General features: G+C 36.2%; 1 protein-coding gene across 2 annotated transcripts in view; it reads right to left on the bottom strand.

The window, feature by feature from the left end:
- ZFAND3 (zinc finger AN1-type containing 3) overlaps positions 1-22,793 on the bottom strand; it is a 135,247-nt gene that overhangs the window by 94,303 nt on the left and 18,151 nt on the right. For both annotated transcript variants that reach the window (XM_054628890.2, XM_077175804.1), the window contains exons 2-3: positions 8,038-8,078; positions 6,198-6,224 (exon numbers count right to left, since the gene is read on the bottom strand). In XM_054628890.2, the coding sequence (XP_054484865.1) occupies positions 6,198-6,224; positions 8,038-8,078 (68 nt within the window). The remainder of the gene's footprint in view (positions 1-6,197; positions 6,225-8,037; positions 8,079-22,793) is intronic.

The raw sequence follows: 22,793 nt of genomic DNA, 5'->3' as shown, positions 1-22,793 counted from the left end.
CAGAATCCTAGAAAACATGCAGTCAGCTCGACAGATATCCTTATGAATTTCTAAATACTCCTCAGGCAGTAGTGCCTAACATCTCCAATGGCAAACTACATTTTATTTAAAAGGCAAACCATGAACCTGCATCATACTTTTTAAAGGAATTAGTTGAATGATTCTAGAACGCGTACTCTGATATTGCCCTCTCTTCCCAGGCAGAAGGAGTTAAATATCCTCTCTTTTTATTCCCCAAAGGCTGCTGGTCCCACGCAGAGGTGCCATGTTTTATTTAAAACATGCTCTCTCTCAGTAACCACTTGTTCTAATTGGCAAGGCAAGGCTGGGTCCCCAAAGCACATAGCTCGTTAGATTCAGTTTGGATTACAAAAACACGATGAAACAAACTGCATCGAAATGTACAAATTAACAGCTCAGGAGTGCACGACACGGACATGGAATTAGATTGTAATATGGAACAAACTCCACAGGGAGGCTAAGGAACAAATCACTAGTGTCTCTATAAACTATAGAAGGGTTCCAAATGAGCAAATACACAAAACAGAACACAGACTTTTCCATAAATCAAGCAAATTGCTAAATTAGAAAAAAAAGAATAACATTTTCTCTTCTATCTTATGCACACATTTATAGGGAAACAGAGTCATAAAAAAGTTAAATAAATTAAACCTGTGGGTTGCACATCCTCAATAGGTAACTCCACTTTCATGCTGGCAAAGTGCAAACATCATGGCAATTAAGTCGTATTTCTAAACATTTTTTTTACATCAACACAGAACCTATACACTAGAGACTAAATTACAGCCGGTGCTTCAATGAGTCATTTGGAAAGGTTATGAGTTAGAAGGGGAACAAGATATTAAGAAAAGAGAAAGAAACTGGCTTTACCATAAAGAAAAAAAAACATACTAGAAAACAAAGCTATGAAAAATTAAAAATAATGTAAGTCTGAGGAAAAAAAGGGCTTGAGCACTTTTCTTTGCTTGCAGATCAATCTGTACAATGGGACTGGCAATCCCCTGAGATAAGAAAAAGAAAATACATGGAAAACATCAGTGATGTCTTGTTAAGACAGAGCAAAAATTAAATTAAGACATTTTCGTAGTCTATTCAAGTAGCCAGTACTGAGAAAAGATCATATTTTTGTGTGAGCGTAATTTATATTTTTAACAAATAAGCCCCAGTCTACTAGATTGAATTTTGCAAGATGCAATCCAACAGCCACTATTGTCCTACAGGGTAGTTTGCTGATAGGATTGATTGACTGTAAAATGATAATAGTTATTAATTAAAAGGCATTCAATTTTACTAGACTGTGTTGGTGAAAAGACCCTTATGTGACAGGATAATGCTCCACTAACTTAAAGAAGCCATAAAGAAGAAAAGAGAAAAAGAAGAACCTGTTCTACCTCAATACACAACATTTGAGTGGCAGCTGTGAAAGAAATTCTTTCTTCCACTAACAATTGCACAGAAACTTCACGGGTCTATCCCCCATCAGTGCTTGCCCCTTCCCACTATTCCATCCAGGGGAACTTAAAGGAGGATGAAAAGGGACAAAATAATTGAGCACACCAAACCAGCAGCTGAGCCATTGGCCCTGTTGACACCCTTCATTGCACTGCTGTGTACACAATGCCTTCACACAGCCAGGTCCCAGGAAGGTGAGGGTTGTGCCTTCTACTCAGCATCTTCCACACCTTTTTATACAATGCACAGCCAAATCCTATCAGTATTGACACAAAGCAACACAGGAGCACTGTACTCTGCAGCTTCCATGCCATGACAATGTAGATATGAACACCTCAAGTCATGTTTTACTAACTTCACTCAACATGTGATCTGTATTTTACCCCAGCAAGGCTAGAAAGCTTCAGGTATCCGTCTGTCCCAAATTTCCAATTCTCCTGTATATACTGAGACCTAGGAAGGCACTGTATAAATATGCTAGATGATTTGGTTGATGTTTACTTTTGACAAATGTAAAATGATTAGTCCTAAGCTTAGATCATACAACTGTATTTAAATAAATTCATTTTCTCCTGATTTGTATTTCCCCTCAAAACCTTTAAGACAGGTTAGGGTTAAAAGGAGTCAACTAAAAATCCTATCCCAATCTTTCCACAAAATATTGCCCTGCTTTAACAATCCAAACAGAGCTACTACTCAGATTTTTAATTTTTTTTAAAGTCAAAGAATAATGCATACTAACAGAGTAAAAGAAATGATTGGGGTCAGCAGTGCGAATCAAGCATATAAATAACTGAAGCAGTTTATCCAATTTTTTCTTAATTCCATTTCATGGTGACTCTCTTTTTCAAGCTTAGCACATATCTCACATTTCAAGCTTACTAATTATGCTAAGACATCTTTTTCCTACCAGGTTTACCCATTTAGAAATTCTTTGGGTACAGAGTAAAAGAAATTGAGTGTATGCCAAACAATATCTATGGTTATATCTGAAATGTTACATTCTTTACTAGAAGGTGCTCTAGAAATACGAAGCATTTTTGCTGCCACTGTAACAGCTATACAATTTTCCAAAGAAATATTTAGCTGCAAGCTTGACTGTGTAATAGAAGTTAAAGATGAAACTTGACTACTTTCAAACTAGTCAGTGAGGGCCATTTTTTGTAGCAAGCAGTCCATGTACTTCAAAGCACAAAGATGTGAATACAGCAGCAAATTCTAACCTAATGGAAGCAACAGATTGAGGCACTGGCTTCTATTAGGGGCCAACAAAGGGAATACCATATTGAAAAAAGAAATGTCTTGTGTAGTGGTAAAGAAAACTAGTTCTTAGTCATGTTTTCGAATTTCTGGAAACACTTCTTGCTGCTTTTCTAACAAAGTACTAAAACTTGTAGATACACATCAGAAATTACAAGTGTATGAAAAATACAAACATAACAGATTTGTATCATTCATTTAGGACTGAAAACTTTATGAACACAATGCCTAATGAAGCATAATTTAGTAATTACCATACAATAGGGTACAGCAAAAAAAGCATAAATTGAACTAGCAACATGCAAGATGCACCTGCTGAAAAGATTTCCAGTAAGCAAGCTGAAAGCTTGACTAAGAATCAAACCAGCAGTTAATTAACAGCAAAATCTATTTAGGCAGGAGCGCTGATTTTTGTCAGCTCATGCTTACAATAGCAGTCATTACTGCCAGACGTGGCAGCAATAACAGACAAGTTGTAAAGAGCTCCCAAGATTTACAAAAACTGAGAGAAAAGGAAATTGTACTATTCAATAAGTCTGAGACACAAAAACCTGCCAATTTTGTAAGCTCCAAAAACTGCGTGTGGTTTAAGCATGACAAAATAAAGATCTGCTCAACAAAGGAGGAAGGTTAAGATATGCAAAAATATTAAGTAACTCTACAGTCAGATACCTGAGTTCAGGCAATAGGTGAATAATCTGACACTTCTAGATTCAGATGATAAATAGACATTAATATGTACTATGTTTCTTTTTCACTCCTTATTAGATCTTTTCAGCGCAAGAACATAAAAAATACTATCAAAATTTCATAACAGCCTAGCACAGAGTTAAGCATACGTATTGAAAATACAAATGTGGTTCTAGCAATACTGACTTTCTGCTACTATAATGAAGATTAAAAATTTCTAATTTTTTATTCATCAAGAATCCAGTAATTAAAAAAGATGTTTTACTTCAACCTAAAAATAAGACCAAACTATGAGTGGAAGCCCCTAAAACTCAGACAATTCTTGGGTTATTTGGCCGAGTTATCTTTTCAGTTTCAGTAATGCTGATCTAGTACTTTGCACAACATGAAAATAAATATTGCACAGCTGGATTAAGGGATAGATACCCACCTCTAGAAGTTCCAATTACATGTTCAGATAGAATGCCTATGATTTTGATTCACAAATCCATGAAAACTCTAACCATATTTTAACTTCTTCCAGTTTTGCAATTGCATCTCTCCACCAAACCATCCAGTGCTGCACTTACCTTTAGCTTCACACACTACTGAAAAAGCTGAAATCCATTTCCTGTACCTCTCTTTCCATTGCTGATAGAACATAGCACAAATTAAGCCTTCCAGGCTCACAATCAAATGGATTAAAGACAGACTGCATTTTTGGGGGGTGATGTAAGTAGAAAGTGTAGTCTTATCATTTTCTCTATTTAAATTTTTGTTCTTACTCTGTAATAGTTCATTCTGTGACTGTTCCCAGAGGTTCCAATTAAAATTGAATTCTTGAGGTACCAGGTACTGTTTCCATGAATGCAGAATTCCTGCCTGAAAGATTCTACTTTATCTAGTGGCATTTCAAAAGGTACTCAAACAATGTCCCTACCTGAAGTTGATACTAGAACTTCCATAAACCTAATGGGAGCAAAGATAAGTTAATAAAGAGTACTTTTGAAAATTTTAACTTATCACTGTACTGTGTTTAATCACTCAAAATTCACAGTTTAGTGTATTGAAAAAATAAATGTTGCAGCATTCTTTAAAGATGTGGTGTCATTAAGGGAGATACTCTGGCCATAATTTACAATTTTACTTACCAGCCTATATTCTGACCAAACGAATAAACATCAAAAAGCCTCCCAAACCCACACCACTTTACTGCATTTGTATTCTAGATGCATGGGAAGTGTGAAGCAACTATGTCTTCACCATCTAAAGAGCATATTTATTTGAAGCACTTCAATATGTAGGGTTACACTTGTTTTGTATCTGGAGACTATGAGACATTGATAACACATGGTCAGCACTGAATTGGAGACAGAATGTTGTGAAGTACTTTGCAGAAGTACAATTAACTTGAAATTATTTCAGAGAAGCTCTTGAACATTTTAGAGTCTGTTGCTTCTCCAGGGTTTAAGTAAAGTCAGGTATTCCTTATTGGAACCAGCAGATGGTGTGAAGAGGAGGCAAAGACAGCTGAAGAGGGTAGCTAACTTCAAGCTCTTCTGCAATATTTATCAACCCTCATCTGCAAGCTAAGAACTAGTCTGTAGCAAAAGAACAGCAATTTTGTGGTTGTACAGAAGAGCTTAGTGAACTTTCTGGATCTACATGAACACACTGGGCAGTTACAGACAAAGGGCTGCATGTATCTGTGCAGTATGCAGCTCACTCTTGCCATGCACTTATCATTTCTTGCCAACAACTTATCTCAGTAATATCTTGTGAGCACTGTTCCCATGTTTAATGTACAAAAAAAGTACAAAAGATAGCCAAAATAAGGAATGTTAGTCTCCCTGCCATATTATCTGGTTGCTTTTGCAGTTTGTTTCATCTTGCACAAACGTGGGTGAAAACTCAGTGAATTTATTTTGATAATAAATTTAGAAAACAGAAGCACTTGGTCAAACAATAAGGCAAATTGACATTACCCTTTGCTCCAATTCTGGGCTAATTAATCTGATTTATGTCAAACTTGATCATTTTTCCCCCAAGGGATGGGTGTCATTGTTTAGGAATGGTATTCCCAAATTTAGTGTCCCACTGAAACTCCAAACCATAAGCCGCTCCCTCTCTTCCCTTCCCCTAGTGGCAGGCTGGAGAGGAGAAGTGGGGGCACAAAGGTAAAGATCCCAGGCTGAGATAACAACAATTTACTGGAAACAGCAATGAGATAAGAAAAGGAACATTAGCAGTAACAATATTAGTAACAAAAATGTACCAGAGAGAGGAAAGTGGTTCACATGCAAAATGCTCAGAACTGGCATTACCCAACCACTCCCTCTGCCAGACTTTCTTGATGAAGACAACCCCTTCTCCCTGGAGGAGTGTCCCGTTCCCCCACCCCTGGCTATGAGGTGAGATGGTACAGAATAACCTCATGTAACCTGCACAAAGTAACCCTGTCCTGGCAGAACCAGAACTATGGGGAAGCCAGGAAATGCAGAAAAGAAGGCTTCATGATCATATATTTACAAACTTGTTGATAGTTCAGAAAGTCTGAAAAACCTGCTAAGATAGGGAGGTTCTGTGAATAAATCATACTGTACTGTAAACAGAACATTTCATCCCTTCAGGACTTGTTGCCCTTCTCCCCTGATATATGTAAGAAAGGAATGCTTACACAAATGTAAGGGTCTTTCCTGCAGTGTGTGTCTCAAATTATTTTTTTTTTAAAGGAAGACTGGATTCTTCCATCTAGAAAAAAATGATCAAAAAAAGTAATTTAAAGAGTTACTAACCTTTTTCATTGTGTGGATTTCTTTTTTCTGAAATAAAAGAAAAAGGAAATGATGGTCAAGAGAAATAGTCTTTTGAAATTTTCCCTCTGCTTCAACACATTTGAATAAATAACCTGCCATTTTAAAAGAGAAAAAAGAGGAACTAGTTTTCACACCCCTTCTCTGGAGTGCCTGAAACAGTGAAAAACATCTTTCAACACCTTACTTGCCTAAAATCTTGCTACCTGTGGTTGTTCAATTTACAGAAACAGGAGTACATATCTTTCTATATCAGTATGTAGCTAGAAACCCAGTATAGAAAAATATGCAAAAGCTATTTCAGTAACATCAGGGGAAAAAAATAAAAAATAGAAAACTGCTTTTATGTTGGAATGATGACACTGAGATGTTTTGAGTTATGACTCCAACAGAGTTGGAGTAGTTTTAATACTACTTGTTGAAGGAACCATAGTTAAGATCTAAATAAGATAAACTTGTCTTTTTCCACAGCACCTTCTACAATACCTTTATTCCAACCACTAGCAGCTCTTTAAGTTACTAAAACACTTACAAAGACTTATGTCATTAAAATAAACAGGCTCTAAGGAACATCTTGAAAAATTAAAAACATAAGCTCTCCCACCTCCACCCCGCCAATCACATAAGGTCTCATCTTAAAATTTTACAGCAGAGAAAAATTAACTTTATCAGACCTAATGGCATTTTGGAAAAATTGCAGAATAGAAGCCAAGAACTTTTCTTTTCTTTAAAAAGAAACAAAATTACAAACAAACAAAAAAAATCCAAACCAGTAAAAACCAAAAGAAAAGATGCTCTGTCTAATGCCTGGTCTGCTGGCTGTGAAGTGTTGGGTACTCTGCTAAACTCAGCAAATGAGGGATGGGCTGTTTTGATGTCACAGAATCAGAACACCTGCACTGCTGAGTACACAAACACAAGCTACTTACAGTGCTAGTATGAATATAACAGTCCTACTGAGTCAAATCAAAGACTTGTTTGTGAATGTGGACAGTAGGGAAAGAGTACAAGAAATGACTTATATTTTCTTCAATATACCATTTCCAGAGATCCATGCCTTTGGAAAACAGCCAGAGAAATACATTTTGCTGAACAACCTTTTAGCAATCTTCTCAGGTGTTTAAAGTTAAAAAAAAACAAATTCCAGACCTTTTAAAATTTTATCTGTTGCCCCAAGGCAGTTAAAAACCATGAGCTATGACAGGACCTTAATTACAATTAAAAGTAAGCTTACAATACTAAGTAATACAAAAAAATTAATTCAGAAGAGCAAAGTTAGAAGCTGCTAACAGGAAAAGGTCAAAAACAATTCCTAAGATTTTACAAAATAGCAATGACCTTACAATAGGAAAATAATATGAAGTAATTAGAACAGCCTACCAATGACTTACTGATGATTTAATGTTCAAGGGCTGCAAGTTAGAGGAAATGAAATGAGGTGTTCTATACCAACTTTTTATTTTAATTTTTTAATCCATTCTATATATCAGAAGTTATTACAAAATAAATCCTACAAAATTCCAAATTACAATTCAGACTTATGTGCTGTGGAAACCACATCATCCATACAGGAGCTGTGCTGGCAATGGGGCTCTGTAGTACAAGGATGTACCTAAATTCCCTGAACTTCAAGAATTAATTTTGATGGGTACATTTACACAAGAGGTTCTTGATTAGCAAATAAAGGAAGCACTAAAGGGAGGAAAATCTGATTACATATACACACTGAAGGAAAAGAAACCCATGCACAAATCCTAAGGGAGATGCCAACAATGTGGTTTCAATAATCTAAGGGAAACACAAAACCTTTTACTGCACTTACCAGCAAAGCATTTGGAACAGAGATTCATAGTCTTGCTGGACCTGGGGCAAAAAATAAAAAAAATAGAGCTAAAAAATTCATTATATTTCTAATCAATACAGGGAAGTTTTGGGGGCAATGAAGCAAGGGTACAGAGAAGGTAAGAACTTAAATGGCTAGGAATCAAAGGTAAGTGGCTAGAAGTGGCTGAACTAGAAACAAGAATATAGAAGAAGACTTTGTATGGTAACCTCTTTCCAAGAGTTTCCAAAATATGTCTTCTATACATTTATCTCATATATTAAAATAAACTTACTTTACCATTCAATATATATGTTACACATTCATCATTCAAATCTTTGTATTGCAATGTGACAATAATGATAGATAGGAAGCACCAATACATTCCATTTGAATAGCAGACTCCCCTTGGCAACAGCTCTGCAGTCCTGACAAATCCTGAATACAATACAGCAATGGAAAGATTAAAGTATTGTACTTATAAGGACACAGACAGATGTGCTCTTGGAAGTCTAGATGGAATGGTTTAACTAGTTATTACATCAAGCTGTTCATTACTACCCTCAGCTGTATTCAGCAGCAATTTAAAATAACCTGGCTGACTTTGCACCGACATGGACTAGGATAGTTCATATGATCCACAAGGGTGGCTCAGCTCTGAGGGCAGCAACCTCCAGCTGAGAGAAAAACTGCAGGAGAACAGCAGCAATATCTTAAGCCTCCCAGATGTCTACAAAGTGCATATGCAATTATGCCACAGGTGTTCAAACCTCAGAAAGTCAGTAGCCTTACCAAAAAAAAAATTAAAATTTAAGGTTATAAGACCTCTCTAAGGCTCTAATGAAAATACCCAAAGCAATACACTATGTTACCCCCAGTTTACAGAAAGTTCTCTTCTAACATCCCATCTCCTTTACAAAGTGACCTGGAGAATATTCTCTGAAGTTCTCTGTGTTGGATTATCTTTAGGTAAGAATGAACTGGTTTCTGTGCGCACTGCCCAATACTTGATTTGTTCAGCATTCCTGAATCAACTCTGCCATTATCTACAGGCATTAACGCCATCCTGGGCAAGTCTGAAAGCACCTATTAACAGGCAAGGTTGCACCAAAACTGTCCATGCCCACAAGACCTTTTTTCCTCCTCAGAGCAGCCTCCAGCTGGAACATACAATTTAGCCAAATTAGTTGCACATTTCTCTCTAGAAAAATACATACAAAGAAACAACCGAGACTACCCAAAACAGTTGTTTTCTACCTCCAACCAAACAGGAAAGGAATTTTGAGAGATCTGAGTCATAACAACACATCAATCATAAAAAACTGCTTGTTACCTTGAGACAAAAAAATTTGACAACTTTTTCAAAGCAATTGTATCATAAATGAACACATATCAGAATTATAGATTCTCCCTGCCTGAATTTGCAGATGGTTATTTTAAATTACTTTCTAGTAACAAAGTAAACCCAGATCTGGTCAATCATATCTTGATATCAGTCACACCAAACATTACAGATGCTTTTCAATTCATGCACATCTGAAAGCTGGTTTACATCAGGCTCAAAAATTCTATAAGAACACATATCACTGGAGATTTGAGACAACCATTTGCCAGCTATAGCAAGAGCCATAGACACATGAAAGCTAGTTTTAAATGCAAACAGTATGTGCACAGGAGAAAAGTTAATTCCCAAGAAAAGAAAAGCAAAACAGCATTTGTAGCCATAGAAATATATCTTCAGATTGGTAGATCCCCAAAGATTCAATGTGTTGGCAGTCTACACAGATTATCTACCTTCAAGAGAACTGCAATTAAAAGCAGCATGGTGAGTCAACACCTCCAGCATCAGTGTGCTGCAGTTCAGTACTCACTGCTTATGGGTTAGACCTTCTGGAGCAGCTCAATATGCCAGGCAGGACCTTCTCTGCAAAGCCATTAAACCCCAGGGGCAGCAAAGAAAAAGAAAGGCAGAGTTCAGCTGGTTCATACTGATGACATTGGAATGGGCAATGACAAATGTTTTCAGTGGTATAATCAACCATCTCAGCTGTAAAATATCAATTCAAAGCCTCATATAATATTTACTTATCAGCACACAAACAATGGAAAACACAGACACAAACACAACATAGAGCTCTGTGAAAAAGAGTCAAAAAGGCTGCCACGTACATCTAACACACAAAACTCCATGAAATGTTCTGTAAGGACAGCACTATTGGGCAAGTGACCTTGTAAGCCAAATAACACTGTTACAGTTTCAAGGATCACTTTCCCTTAGATCCTTGTATACACCTTTTCAAGGCATCCAAGGCAGTCTGAGGCTGCTACTAGGATGAGAACCCAAACCTTGAGTGGTTTTTTTTATTAGTTTCTTTTACATAGCCACTTATGTGACAGCAGGTACACATAGCAGCACTACACTAGAACTAAGAAAAAAGCAAAGACAGAGTAACAGCATTGATCAACAATCAGCTTCTTTATGAAAATGCAATATTTATTTAGAGCAAAAGTTTTATAAAGAAAATGCATTACACAGTTTATGTACATCAAATTTTGTAGGTCAGTGTATGCCAAGTAAAATGTTTGACAGCCTTTTGCTATACTGCAAATCCCTCCTCCCACTGCTAGGATCTCCTCTTTTCAGCAGGCAAGGGTTCACTCACCAGACTTAAAACTGAGCAAACCTGCATATTGCTGTTCTCTCACAGAGCACATGTTAACCACATCACTGGTTTAATTATTTCTCAGTGACTACAGAATTCACCAGAAGCTCACAGTGCCAGGGAGGAACACAAAAATGTAAAATTTCCTTGTTCCCAACAACCTTCTCAAATATACCATACATCTGCAATATCTGTTATTTCTAGGGACAATTTTATTTGAAACACTAAAGGTTCTGAAATATCAAAGTCTTAATCACGACACAGCCTTCTGTTTCCACTTCATAGGAAAAAGAGGATCATGGATGACTTTTAGGGAAGGCAATACAATTCCTGTTTCTAGGAACACATAACAATATCATGACTGTAGTGGTGTATAAGGCTAGAATTCTAAGCTAGCCCTGGCAATGAGAATTGTGCGGTTTAGACTGCAAGTCTTTAGGCTGACACCCAGCACTTCTACACCCTTCTGACACAGCTGGCTTGGGATATGCTTCTGAATCAGATATCACCACAGTTTTTAACTGCACATATTATAGTAATTCCTAGATTTCCCTCATGAAAAGTCAGCTCCATGTTGAACAGCACCTCATCCAGCATTACTCAGAGTATACATTTTATATGTACAATATCCCTAGAAAGTCATTTTTATACAGATAATTTATAATCTCTACTTGTACATAATTTAAGCTGGCATTCAGAAAGACATTCATATTTATAGATAAATCAAGTCAAATAGAGTGGCATTATCGCTGAGGCAGAATATATAGTTAAACCCTCTTTGGAGGTACTTCCATTTGTCAAAAAGAAACCATTTAACTAAAGTGTAACACAAAATCATTATGTAGATTGGAAACCACAAGGTGAAGCAAGCTCAGAAGGTCAAGTGGCAGACTAAGTGAGGATACTTCAAGCCCAGAGGCTACAGAATGATTGCATGCAACAGTTCTGCAGGGTTTGGTCTGAAAACAGTGAGGGTATTAAAATTGCCTCTGCTGCCAAAGGAAAAAACCCACTCCCTTAACAACATGGCCATGAAAGCAGTAGCAATGACACACTTTGAAAGAGAAAAAATTTACAGAAATGGGAAATCCTGGAAGTTCTACCATGTTTATACTTTAAGCAGGAAATAAATTGCATGTAAGGGTAAAAATAAAATGTGTATTTGAGACTCTCGAAACCATCATCCCTTACTTGTGCTGTTGTGCCTACAACTTGCCACAGCAAAGGGAACTATTTGAGCATTCAGACAGACATGCACACAGACCACTGTAAGGTCCCAACCTCAGAGAGATGCACATCTGCATCTCCACTTAAAGGTGCATAATGCAAACTGAGAGCCAGCAATGGGTGTTAAATAGCAAAAATCACATACTTCAAATCCTATATGTGCTCATATTGTGTACTACCATTGATATATAACTAATTGAGAAAACTAAAGAGATCGCTTGCCTGATTCCATTTTCATATGGTGCTTCCCTTACATTCTTATAAAGGTGTGAAGTGGCTTTATCTGCTCCAAGAAGAGCACTTGATCTTATAAACTCAATTTTATGCTCTATCCTATCAATTGTTCCTTTTATTTCCTGCCATTTTACAGTATATCACTGCAAGGTACCATCCAAATCAATGCATATTCTACTCTATCTTCACTGGAAGTTTGGTTTTCCTTCTCCCTCCTCTTCCAGTAAATGACTACCAATACAAAACCACATTCAGAGAATGCAAGTGAATTCTAGCCCTAAATCTCAAAGAAACAACTGTTTGATGCACAGCAGCTCAATCAGAATAAACATAATCAAAAGACAATCTCACTCTGAAGATTCAAGAACAAGTCACATGTGGAAATTTTGTGCAGTCAAAGAGAGTTAAAAAGAAGTATACCAAAACTTGACTGATCTCAAGATACTCAGTCTCCAAAAACAAACTTCTGCCAAGAAACTTAGACAGGCACACCTAATAAATAATGAAGCAAAGGTTTGGTAACAGAATCCTCCATTTTCCAGCAGATGGTCAGGTGCTTCATAACTTCCCCATCCCATCTTTAGGACAAAAACAAAAGGAGACCAGAAACATTAAATCTAATACTAGCTTTACTCTACACAAGTGCCAAAGGGCAGTACAAAATGCTCAGTTTCACCTGTATTAGCACACCACCTAGACTTTTTAAGGTAATGGTGAACTAGTATTATTAGTGCAGATGTTCACCAATGACAAGAATTGTGCAGCTGCCTCAGAGTAAAAATCCTACTACTACACACAGGTATGTATTGTCAATGCTTGAAAAACAACACTAGAATAATTATAATTCTTTAAACTAATTTTTGTTCATGTGTCTTTTGATGATGGAAGAATAAGGATTTTGGAAAAAAAATGCTTTCATGCAGCATATGTGCATTAGACATTTAGTTTTAAAGACATTAAAAACCACAGATGCTAATTAAGTATGACTATAAAATCCCAGGTTCTGCATTTTTATTGGAAAAAAGCCTTCCAGCACATCTAGTAGTGGTTTGTTACGATTCAGAAGTTGCTATGACTTGGTAGCAGGAAAACATATCTACTTCAGTGTCCCTGTAATTGCACTGGTGATTAAATGCAGCATGTTAAATGCTTCTTGGTCCCCTTCCAGCACAGCAATTACAGCGGGATCACAGTGCCACTACACCACAAATGTGTATCAGCCCCTGAATGATACCTGTCCAACATTGTCAGGGGCCCTATGTTTGAGAAAGATTAACATAGTATGAATCATGTAATTAATTAGTTAAAACTACAAAGATACTCCCTCTATGCTCAGCACATACTGTATCGTGCATTTTGCAACTTAGGACGACTATACTCATGTTAAATCAATGCATTTATACTACTGTAGTTAATGATCTGTCACCATTTCCATTAGAAAGCAATTTTCAAAGCCTTAGACCTCTACTAAGAATTCACTGTGAGCTGAATCCTGGCACAGGGCAAAAGCAAAACCATAGCAGACACATTTACTTTCATCCAAATAAATTAGAAGGATTATTTATTATTAAAAGAAAATCGATCCTATTCTGTATTTCCCTGACACTTTTCATCATTCATTCAGAGCATCTAATGCTTCACCTTGTACAGGAGGGAGGTTAATTAGGCTGTGTTAATAAGATCCTCCATTGTTCTTTGAAAGTTCTATATATCCTGTACATTACCTTCTGAAAAAAGCCATTTTACTTTTCTAAATCAGAAGTCACCTCACTGATTTCATATATGTTTTATATTTGATATTTATAAGTCCTTTGTAATTTATAATCTTGTTAAGGGAATATGGGCCAGTTTTTTGGGGCAGTTTAAACAATTATTAATATTTTTAAACTGAGGTAATTCAATCATTCTTCATAAATGATGCATGCCAAATTCCTTTCAAATTAAAGAGCAGAAGTGGAGCGTGGCAAACGCAGGTGGTACAGAGGTACAGAGAACTCAGCAATGAGAAAGTCACATGCATTCAGAAACAGATTTTTAAGTGAACTAAGATCTGAAATTAAATATCCCATCAACGCACTCAAAATCTACTTCATCATCTGTTCTATACCTATATGCTCAGGGTTAAGAACTTCAATTAGAAAAGTGTCATCAGTAACATTTTTTATGATTACAGCTACTACAGGGGGTTGTGCTTTAAAAACATCAGTATTCTGGTGTTGGACTTCTTATTTTCACTACAAACAATTTGGATGTTGCTTATCTGAAGATTTTTATTAAGCTGCTGAAAATGATGCTTCAGTCAGTGAGCCACATGTTCTTACCTCAATTTGAACTGAAATGGAGGGCAAACTTTATGAACTTTACAGTGTACTAGTGGAATGTCCTTCTGGCAGCTTTCCACACTCAAAAGATATGTTGGTGTGCTGATATCCCAATGAAGTAGCTGGATCCTAGTTTATTATTTTTTCCAATGGTTACACTAAAGCATCCTTTTTAAACTCCATGACTGAAAGACTTTTTATGCTTTAAATACATAAAGACACTGAAGTGCTCAGCTGGAAATTAGTCCAGAAAAGAGCACAAACACACAAGTGGTAAGATGGGAGAATGTGGAAAATAGTGCAGTACCTTACAAAACACACAGAAACACTGATAAGAGTTTTCACTAAAGCCTTCTCCAACAATTCTTAAAATAAACTGCAAAAGAATCCAGTACATTTAAACAAGCCAAGACAGATTGTAAGAACTTCAATCTGATTCATCTGGGTTTCTAGCTGAGCTTACAACGTTGTTGCCCTCCAGTCAAAGCTAAATGGTTCATATTCCCATGAATACACAACTCTATGCTTTTAAAAAAACAATCTCAGCAGCAAAATCATATACCAAACATTGCTCTGATAACTCTTCAAAAATCTTTTTCAAGATGTGTAGCCTACTATTTAAAGGACAATTAAACATTTAGAATTCTAAGAGTTGAAGCCTTTAGTGAAGTAGGAATAAAACTTGAAAGTTGTGAGCTACACACCTTCCACCAATTCCTCAAGGATATTATTTTGCTGTATATTGCAGGTAATAACTAACATTGCCCTATGACAACACAATCATCCTCCTGAGATTTACAATATGAGATATTAACTTTATCTTTTTCTTCAGATCAGACACTCCAATAAATGCTCTGCTGATAAGCACCACTCAAAAATCTATTCCATTTCTGTTATTCCTTTTACCACAGGAGTAGTAAATAGATACTAAATAGTAAAACATCCTTAGGAAAAAAAAAACAGCTGGAAGAAACCTCAAGAAAGAAACTGTTTTGTCCCTGGACTTAAAGGTATGGGTAAATACATATCAAACTTTCCTAGGAAACCCTCCTAAAATACTTCCTGACCTGAACTACCAGATTTAGCATAGAAAGAAGGAAAATGTTTGATTCTCACTGATTTTAAGCCCAGCGTGTCTCTTCTGTACACAAATGGATAGCAAACCATTACATTTTTTTTAATCAAAGTTCTTTTTCTATGGCACAAGTACACTTAAGAATGCCTGCCATTATGATGGCTTAGAATGGTTAGAAAGTTTGAATTCTTGGTGTGGGGGGAAAGGGGAATAACTTTGCAAAGTATTTCCAAGACTGCAGGCTTTATGTCAAGTAACATTTAAAAGGACAAGGTATGTAAACTGGTTTTAAAATGCTGTGGTTGCTTTAGTATTAACAAATCACGCCAATAAAGTCTGGTATAAACATTGTGCCATGTGTATTCTCTCAAAAGCTAGCAGAACACCAAAATTATAAAACAAAGTACTTTGTTGCAGAGCTCTACATTTCGTGTCTAACAAGTCTAACATTAATCAAGCAAAAAGGAGTTGCAAGTGTTGACCATCCTAAACATGGAGAGAGAAGGCACATGAAGGTGCACTATATGCAAAAGATCTGACAGGATGAGTTAGAATCCCAACCATTATTTTGACTATTCATTTCTATGAGTTAAAAACACAGGAAGCTAGGTTCAGAAATAAAGCAGCCAAAACCAAGAGGACAGAGTATTCCTTGGACAAAGCAAGAAAGCATTACTATTCTGAGATGGGTAAAGAGCTGTGATCTATTTGGACAAGGCTGTCCAGCAGGATCTCTCACCTGCCTAGACAACACCAAAAAGCAGCAATGAGAGATATTTTGTTAATGAGAGACAAGCTCCCTTTTATGGTTCTCTGTACTCCTTGGTTATTGAATCCTTCTGGAACTGCACACCATTATAGAATTGTGGCACTTCTCAAAAAGCAGCTGAAGAATTTGGACAACATGCCTGCAATCCTATCTTACTACATTATTCATAAACACATCTGAAAGAAGATTCCAGTATGGAAGTTAGCAAGTTAGCAGACATTTTTCCTCCTCCCCATTTAAAACAGGTTTCAGTAGTCCCCAAAAGTTTACCTGGATGTTCACCATGGGAAATTCACTTTCTTTGATCCTAGCCTGCCTTATACCCAATTGTACAGTCAAGAAGCAATGGGACTCTTACTCTGGTCACTGCTGCCTCTACACCTGACTGACTACACACAGACATTTTCAGCTCTCGGGTGTGAAAATGCAGTTATGTCTGATGATCCTATTTTAGAAAACAAGAGTACTTCAGCTCCTTCTCAGGAATCTGAATTGTATTAAGATCCTAATGCCTACATTAGGAGCAATCTGCCAGTTAACTAAACAAAACATTCCTCGAAGCAGATCTACCTACACTGTCAGAAAACAATTCCACCCTGCTGTTACAATAGCAGAAAAATAAGACAAAGAAAGTAGGAAAAAAAAACACATTAAAAGTCACTTTTAAAATTGGAATGAACCACCCAAGACTATCTTACTCTTAGCAAAAGCAGGTTTACATGTTCATCTTGGTCATCCCAGAATTTTGGCCAACTTCCAAATAGCTCTCAGGTGGACGTCTGTCCCTGATTTTCTGTCCGTCTGGTATGAGAGGCTCCCACCCTCAAGAGAACCATCCCAGAGTAAAGAAACAGAGTGTAACTCTCTTGTATAGTGCAGAAATCTTATGAACTAATGTTTTCACCAACACATTACACAAAGTCTTGGCTCAGACCGACACTTCGGAATGTTTAACCTTGAGAAGAGATATCCTTTCATAAGTACTTTGAGGTTTTCTAACAGTTCAGCATCATTCCAACCAATACAGCATTTCTAACCAGCATAAAACTGCTTATAAATAATTCTTTCCACAATGTTTCTGTGTTAAACATTCAACTTCTAAAGCATCTGAAAAAGACTAAATAAAACAGGTAAAATATAGGACAACAAAGAGTTAAGGAACAAACCAACATAAACATGTTTGGTAACACCACTTCAAAAAGCAAACAAACCCTCAAAAAAACCCCAAAACACTATAAACAAGAATTTGGCTGATAATAACAAAGACTTACACAAAGCAAGACATTTGATAGGCTGGAACCCAGAGTTCCATTGACAGCTCATATAAAGCAGCACCCTCTTTTCAGCAGTGTTCAGTACAAAGTTGCTTTCTCAGGAGCTTCTAAGACACAGTGGATACTGGCCATGGAAAGTGTCTTCAGCCTCCAGATCCTTCGCTTGCTGAAGGGGTTTGCTCTATGAAATATCCCAAATCAGTCCATTCAAAAACATTTCCAAAAGTGGGGGGTGTAGGAAATCTGCACAATTAAGAAATCCAAAATGAAATGGAAGTGCTTGAGAGACTTGAGTAGTTTTTTTTAGGGGGAAGGGGAACATTATTTTGTTTTTTTTGTTTGGTTGGTTTTGAGGTTTTCTCAAGCTGTGATTAAAATATTAAACATGAAAGATATTTTAAAAATCTGAAAATCTCATCTCCTCCCTGCATCCTCAACACAATTTCCAAGACCTGACCTTGACCCAGGGAATGCTGCTCAATGCCATTCTTTTTTTCAAGTAAGGGATTTTGGAAAGTTACTGCGTTAACAATGTTGTAGAGTTCAGTAACTGAACTGCAAGTAAATGTGCTCTTTTGCTCAAATCCTATGATTCATGTGCCCAGGAGGAACAACTGCCTTTAACTCTACTTTATCCAGCTATGTTATCTGAAAACTCTTCTCAATTTTACTTCGAATAGAAAAATGCTGAAAATAAATTTAACTGGGCTAAAGAACTACACATTAAAAAATAGATTGCAATAAACATCCTGAGCATATGACACAAGCCAAAATGTCCAGAATTTGTGGTTGAAAAATAGGAAACAACTTTAAAATAATGTAATGCATCACAATGTCTATGTGCTGCATTTTCCAGCATTCTGAATGCAAATGCATGATCTCCAAGAGCAATTACAATAGGAATAGTACTCCACGTTTTTTCAGGAAAAAAAAGCATCTTAAATACCCCACTACAATTCTAGAAAGAGAAAAAAAGGTTATTCATTAAATGCAGATTTTAAACCTGTCTATCACTGATATAATATGAAATACTAAAATATTATTAAATCTTCTCATTAGCTACAGTTAGGTTATAGGTCTGGCTGCTGGTCTTTCTGTAATTGTAGCCATACAATTTGATTCTACTATAGAAAAATTAAGTTTATTAAGTTACTGTAGTAAAGCTTTTTCAAAACACAGATTAAGCGTATTCTATGCACTCTTTTAGTAGACAGTTTTCCTGTCTTTGCTATTTTCTTTTATCACATGTTAATTCAAGTTAACATGCACCTGACTCACTGAATAAAACTGACATACCACTAGTCTATGTTTATTCATTTCTTACAAACAAAAACTGAAACTCTTCAAACAAACACCCAAAAAAAGAACAACTCTCTGTTATGGGAAAGCTTACAGCATAAACCTTTCCATGTTTAACTTTCTCTGTAAATAATGCAACAAAAGGAAACAATTAAATAAAAGTATTTTGAGTCTTAATATGTAAATGTTAATAATTATAGAGATGCTTTTCTTCTTTTAAATCAACACCTTTCTATTCTGTTTTGCGGTAGTATGGTCACTACTACTATCATGGCATTGATCAGGGAGTCAACAGCATGAAGTATCTTCCATAAGAACTGAAATAGAATGAGCACAGTACACAAAAAACAACCCAGACAGAATCAGTGCTGAACTGAATCTATCAGACAAGTGTCACAATGTCATAATGGAACACTGGCATTTTTATGCTAGATTATTCTGAGTTTCTTATTTTTGCATCTTTCAACCTTTTATACCTTTTCAAAATATTACATAAAATTACATTTCTCAAAATTCTAAAAGGAAGCAACAGCATTTTTTTTCCACATACTCAGATTTGGTAGTTAACATAGCTATCCCAGCAAAACACTGTTAATTAAAATATCCAAGTGCTGGGGATCTTGTCAGAATCCTAAATTGCTTTGTTTCTGACTGTCACCAAAAACTGTTCTCTGTGCATGTTCAACTGCAGCATGCCTGAAAATCAATCCCTTATATTCCACTATGAGCATCTGTACCCACTGAAGTAGAGAAAGGATCGGTGAAAAGAACAGATTCACAGATACATTTTAAGAATCTTTCTCCATACAGCCTGTCATCTCAGGCTTAAAGGACTCACTGTTTGAAATTTTAACTAACACTCACCATTGTAAATGCAGCTGCTGTTATCCCTGACACAGAACAAATTATTCCTTGTGCTGTCAATCAGCACTGCTCACCATCCAACAATCTACTACAAGCATATTCTAATCACTTTTGCATGGGCTAACTTCCAGCTACCCCCCATCATACCTGGGCATTTGTTAAATCGGAACCAATGGCATGAACATCAAACTCTGTTATTTAATCAATTACTACCTGAGAAGACAGTCAGATCTACAACAAACATACTCTCTAATCAGAAGTTTGATCTTTATTTTCTTAAAGGTATTATGGTGAATTGGGTGCAAAAGAAATAAATGCAGGTCTTATGATATGTATGCAACTACAGCCAACTTCAAAAGTATCTTGCACATATAATTCCTAAAATCACTTATTTTCCTGAGAGACATTTACGAGCTCAGCATGTGTTAAATCAAAAGCATTTCTAAGAGAGACCAGCTGGGTCCCACAGTGTTCACTAATACAGGAGGTGACCTATCAGTAAATATTCTACCTGGCTCTTTTGAGCACATCCTATGAAGAATGGGCAAATTGTTCCAGTGTATCTAATTGACCTACTAAGAGAAAATGGACCAGACTCCAAATCTCAGTTTAGTTCTTGGCAAGAGTTCAGTTATTTTTAAAGTCTGGAGAACTTTAAAAAAAATTTCAGATATCAAAAAAATATCAGATATGGCAATAAAAAAGCAGCAAAGGAAGTTGGGGAGAGACTGCTCATCTTTTATTAGATTGTGCTCACTTCCCCTTAGCCTTCACACTTAACCAAGGTCAGAAAATTAAATTTACAGTTTGTTCAATAAAAAAATGTTAATGACTCAGTATACTTTCAAATATACAATTGGTCTAAAATCCATGGATTGTACCCAGCACCCTTAAAATGATGTGGCATCACAGAAAAGTACCCACAGAGGTAGGGGTTAACATAATGCCTATCTGCTGCATTAACAAAATCTGTACTCTGGGTCTCTGCTAGTTTGCACTGAACATTTATAATTCTCTAGGTACTCTAACATCTGTGAAACATTTTACTACTCAAACTATCAGCACACATGGGCTTCTGCTGTTGTAAACACTGAATCAGCTGAACTACTAGAAACACTGAAAAGAATTTAATGTATAAAGGAAATGCATTACAGAAGCAGGCTACCACACTCCAGTACCAATGGGTGAGTCACAACAGGACTTAGAGCAAGTTCTGAAGTCCTTCCCTCAGCTCTACAAAACCCAAGTTAGATACATAACCTGCTTACACTTGCATTGCAAGGTTCCAGTGAATGCCATCTGCAGTGGGCACTACCAGATGATAATTTTGACTGCAAATGCCCATGTCTGCAAATAAATCTCTAGGGAAGAAATACCATTCACCAAAATTAGCATTCAGTAATCAAATACATTTATTGATGTGGTAGTTTTTTGTGTTATTAGAAGGGGAAATGCTGAATACTGTATTAAATGAAACTGGATCAATATTACAACTTAGCATATTACAAGATTCAATATCATGTAAGCAAAACAACCCAGAAAACTTAGCCAGTATAGAAAATAAAATATGAGCAATTACAGAAGCATGCATCTGTTTGCCTCCTTTTTACGCTGTATTACAAGAATCCTGGTCTACTTTTTTCTGCTTTTCTTTTTGGCACAATAAAACTAGCAAATCAGAAGGTGAGAGAATGAACACATTGGAAGGTGTTATTCCCAAGCAAAGATTCTATAAAAACAAATATGAATACTTACTATATTTAAATAGAATGTGAATCATTCACAAAATGCTTGAGAAATGCCGACGTGAATAAAATCATACTTTTTACTCTTCCTGCTCCCTCAGTAATGGTTTGCAGGAACTCCCACTTCTGCTCTTGAGACTTTACTAACTTCAGCAGAAGCAAAGAAGTAGGCCCACCAGATCTACTGAAAAATTTCAGTCTTTAGGTGTCTCTAGAAATGTTAAAACAACAACAGAATAAAAGCAAGTGAGACACTTTCAGTAGTCCCTTTTTAAAACGGTAAGTGGCTTAGTATTTTCAAATGGCTGGGGCTTCAGATTCCAGAATTTTATTCTCCTCCAAATTTCATTTGCAGGTCATCTGAGAACTCTAATTATTGTAAAACTGTAAAACAAATATTGTAAAATATGTAACTGTAATCATAGATAAAGCTTTTGCTTTTCTATGCATCACATAAAGAATTTTGTTTCCCTGTATCTTAAAAGTTTAAAAAATGTAACACAGCTTCTTTGCTGAAGTCAGCTACGACAGATTAAATGTTCAATTTAGTAAGAAAACACTAAGGTCCATGGCTTCAATGAGATTATGTAGAGAGAAATATATATATGTACGTCACAGAATAGTCTGAGTTGGAAGGGAACCACAAGTCCAACTCCTAAAGTGACTGGCCCCTACAGGGATTGAACTCATAATCCTGGCATTATTACCACCATGCTCCAACCAAGATAGAAATATACATCTATAGATAGATAGAGAAAATATATATTTATATGTATATTTGTATCAGTATACTGTTAACGTTGTCAGTTTGTGGCTTGTGAAATGTGCTCTCTGGAAACCTGAAATTGACTAGAAATCATATATTCAAGCAGTCAGCTCATGGCTTTCATAATGTAAGAGTACAAAGCCATATAAAGATATATTGCTTAAAAGTAATTTTCTCTAGACAACTTTCTAAACACACATTAAACCTTCGCACATGAAATAAAATGCCTTAAAATTATGAAATATGTTCTTCCCTGTTACAATACTCACTCTAGGGGAAAAAACCCAACAAAAAGCCACCCAAAAAAGCTCAAAAATCCAAAAATCCTCTTATTTCCCCAGCTATCTTATGCTATTTTTGCTATGAAAGCTTATTTTCTTACTATTTGTGAACCAGCAACCAATACTTTCCTAAATCTTCAAGATGCAAATAGAATTCTAGCTTGCATTTGACTGCATCACCTGTCATAGTTTACCCATCAGCTACAGCAACCATCACTGTAAGCAGTTTCAGAGAAAT

This window comes from Agelaius phoeniceus, chromosome 3, assembly GCF_051311805.1.
Source record: "Agelaius phoeniceus isolate bAgePho1 chromosome 3, bAgePho1.hap1, whole genome shotgun sequence".
NCBI lineage: Eukaryota > Metazoa > Chordata > Aves > Passeriformes > Icteridae > Agelaius > Agelaius phoeniceus.
This window is presented reverse-complemented; position numbering and strand designations above follow the sequence as displayed.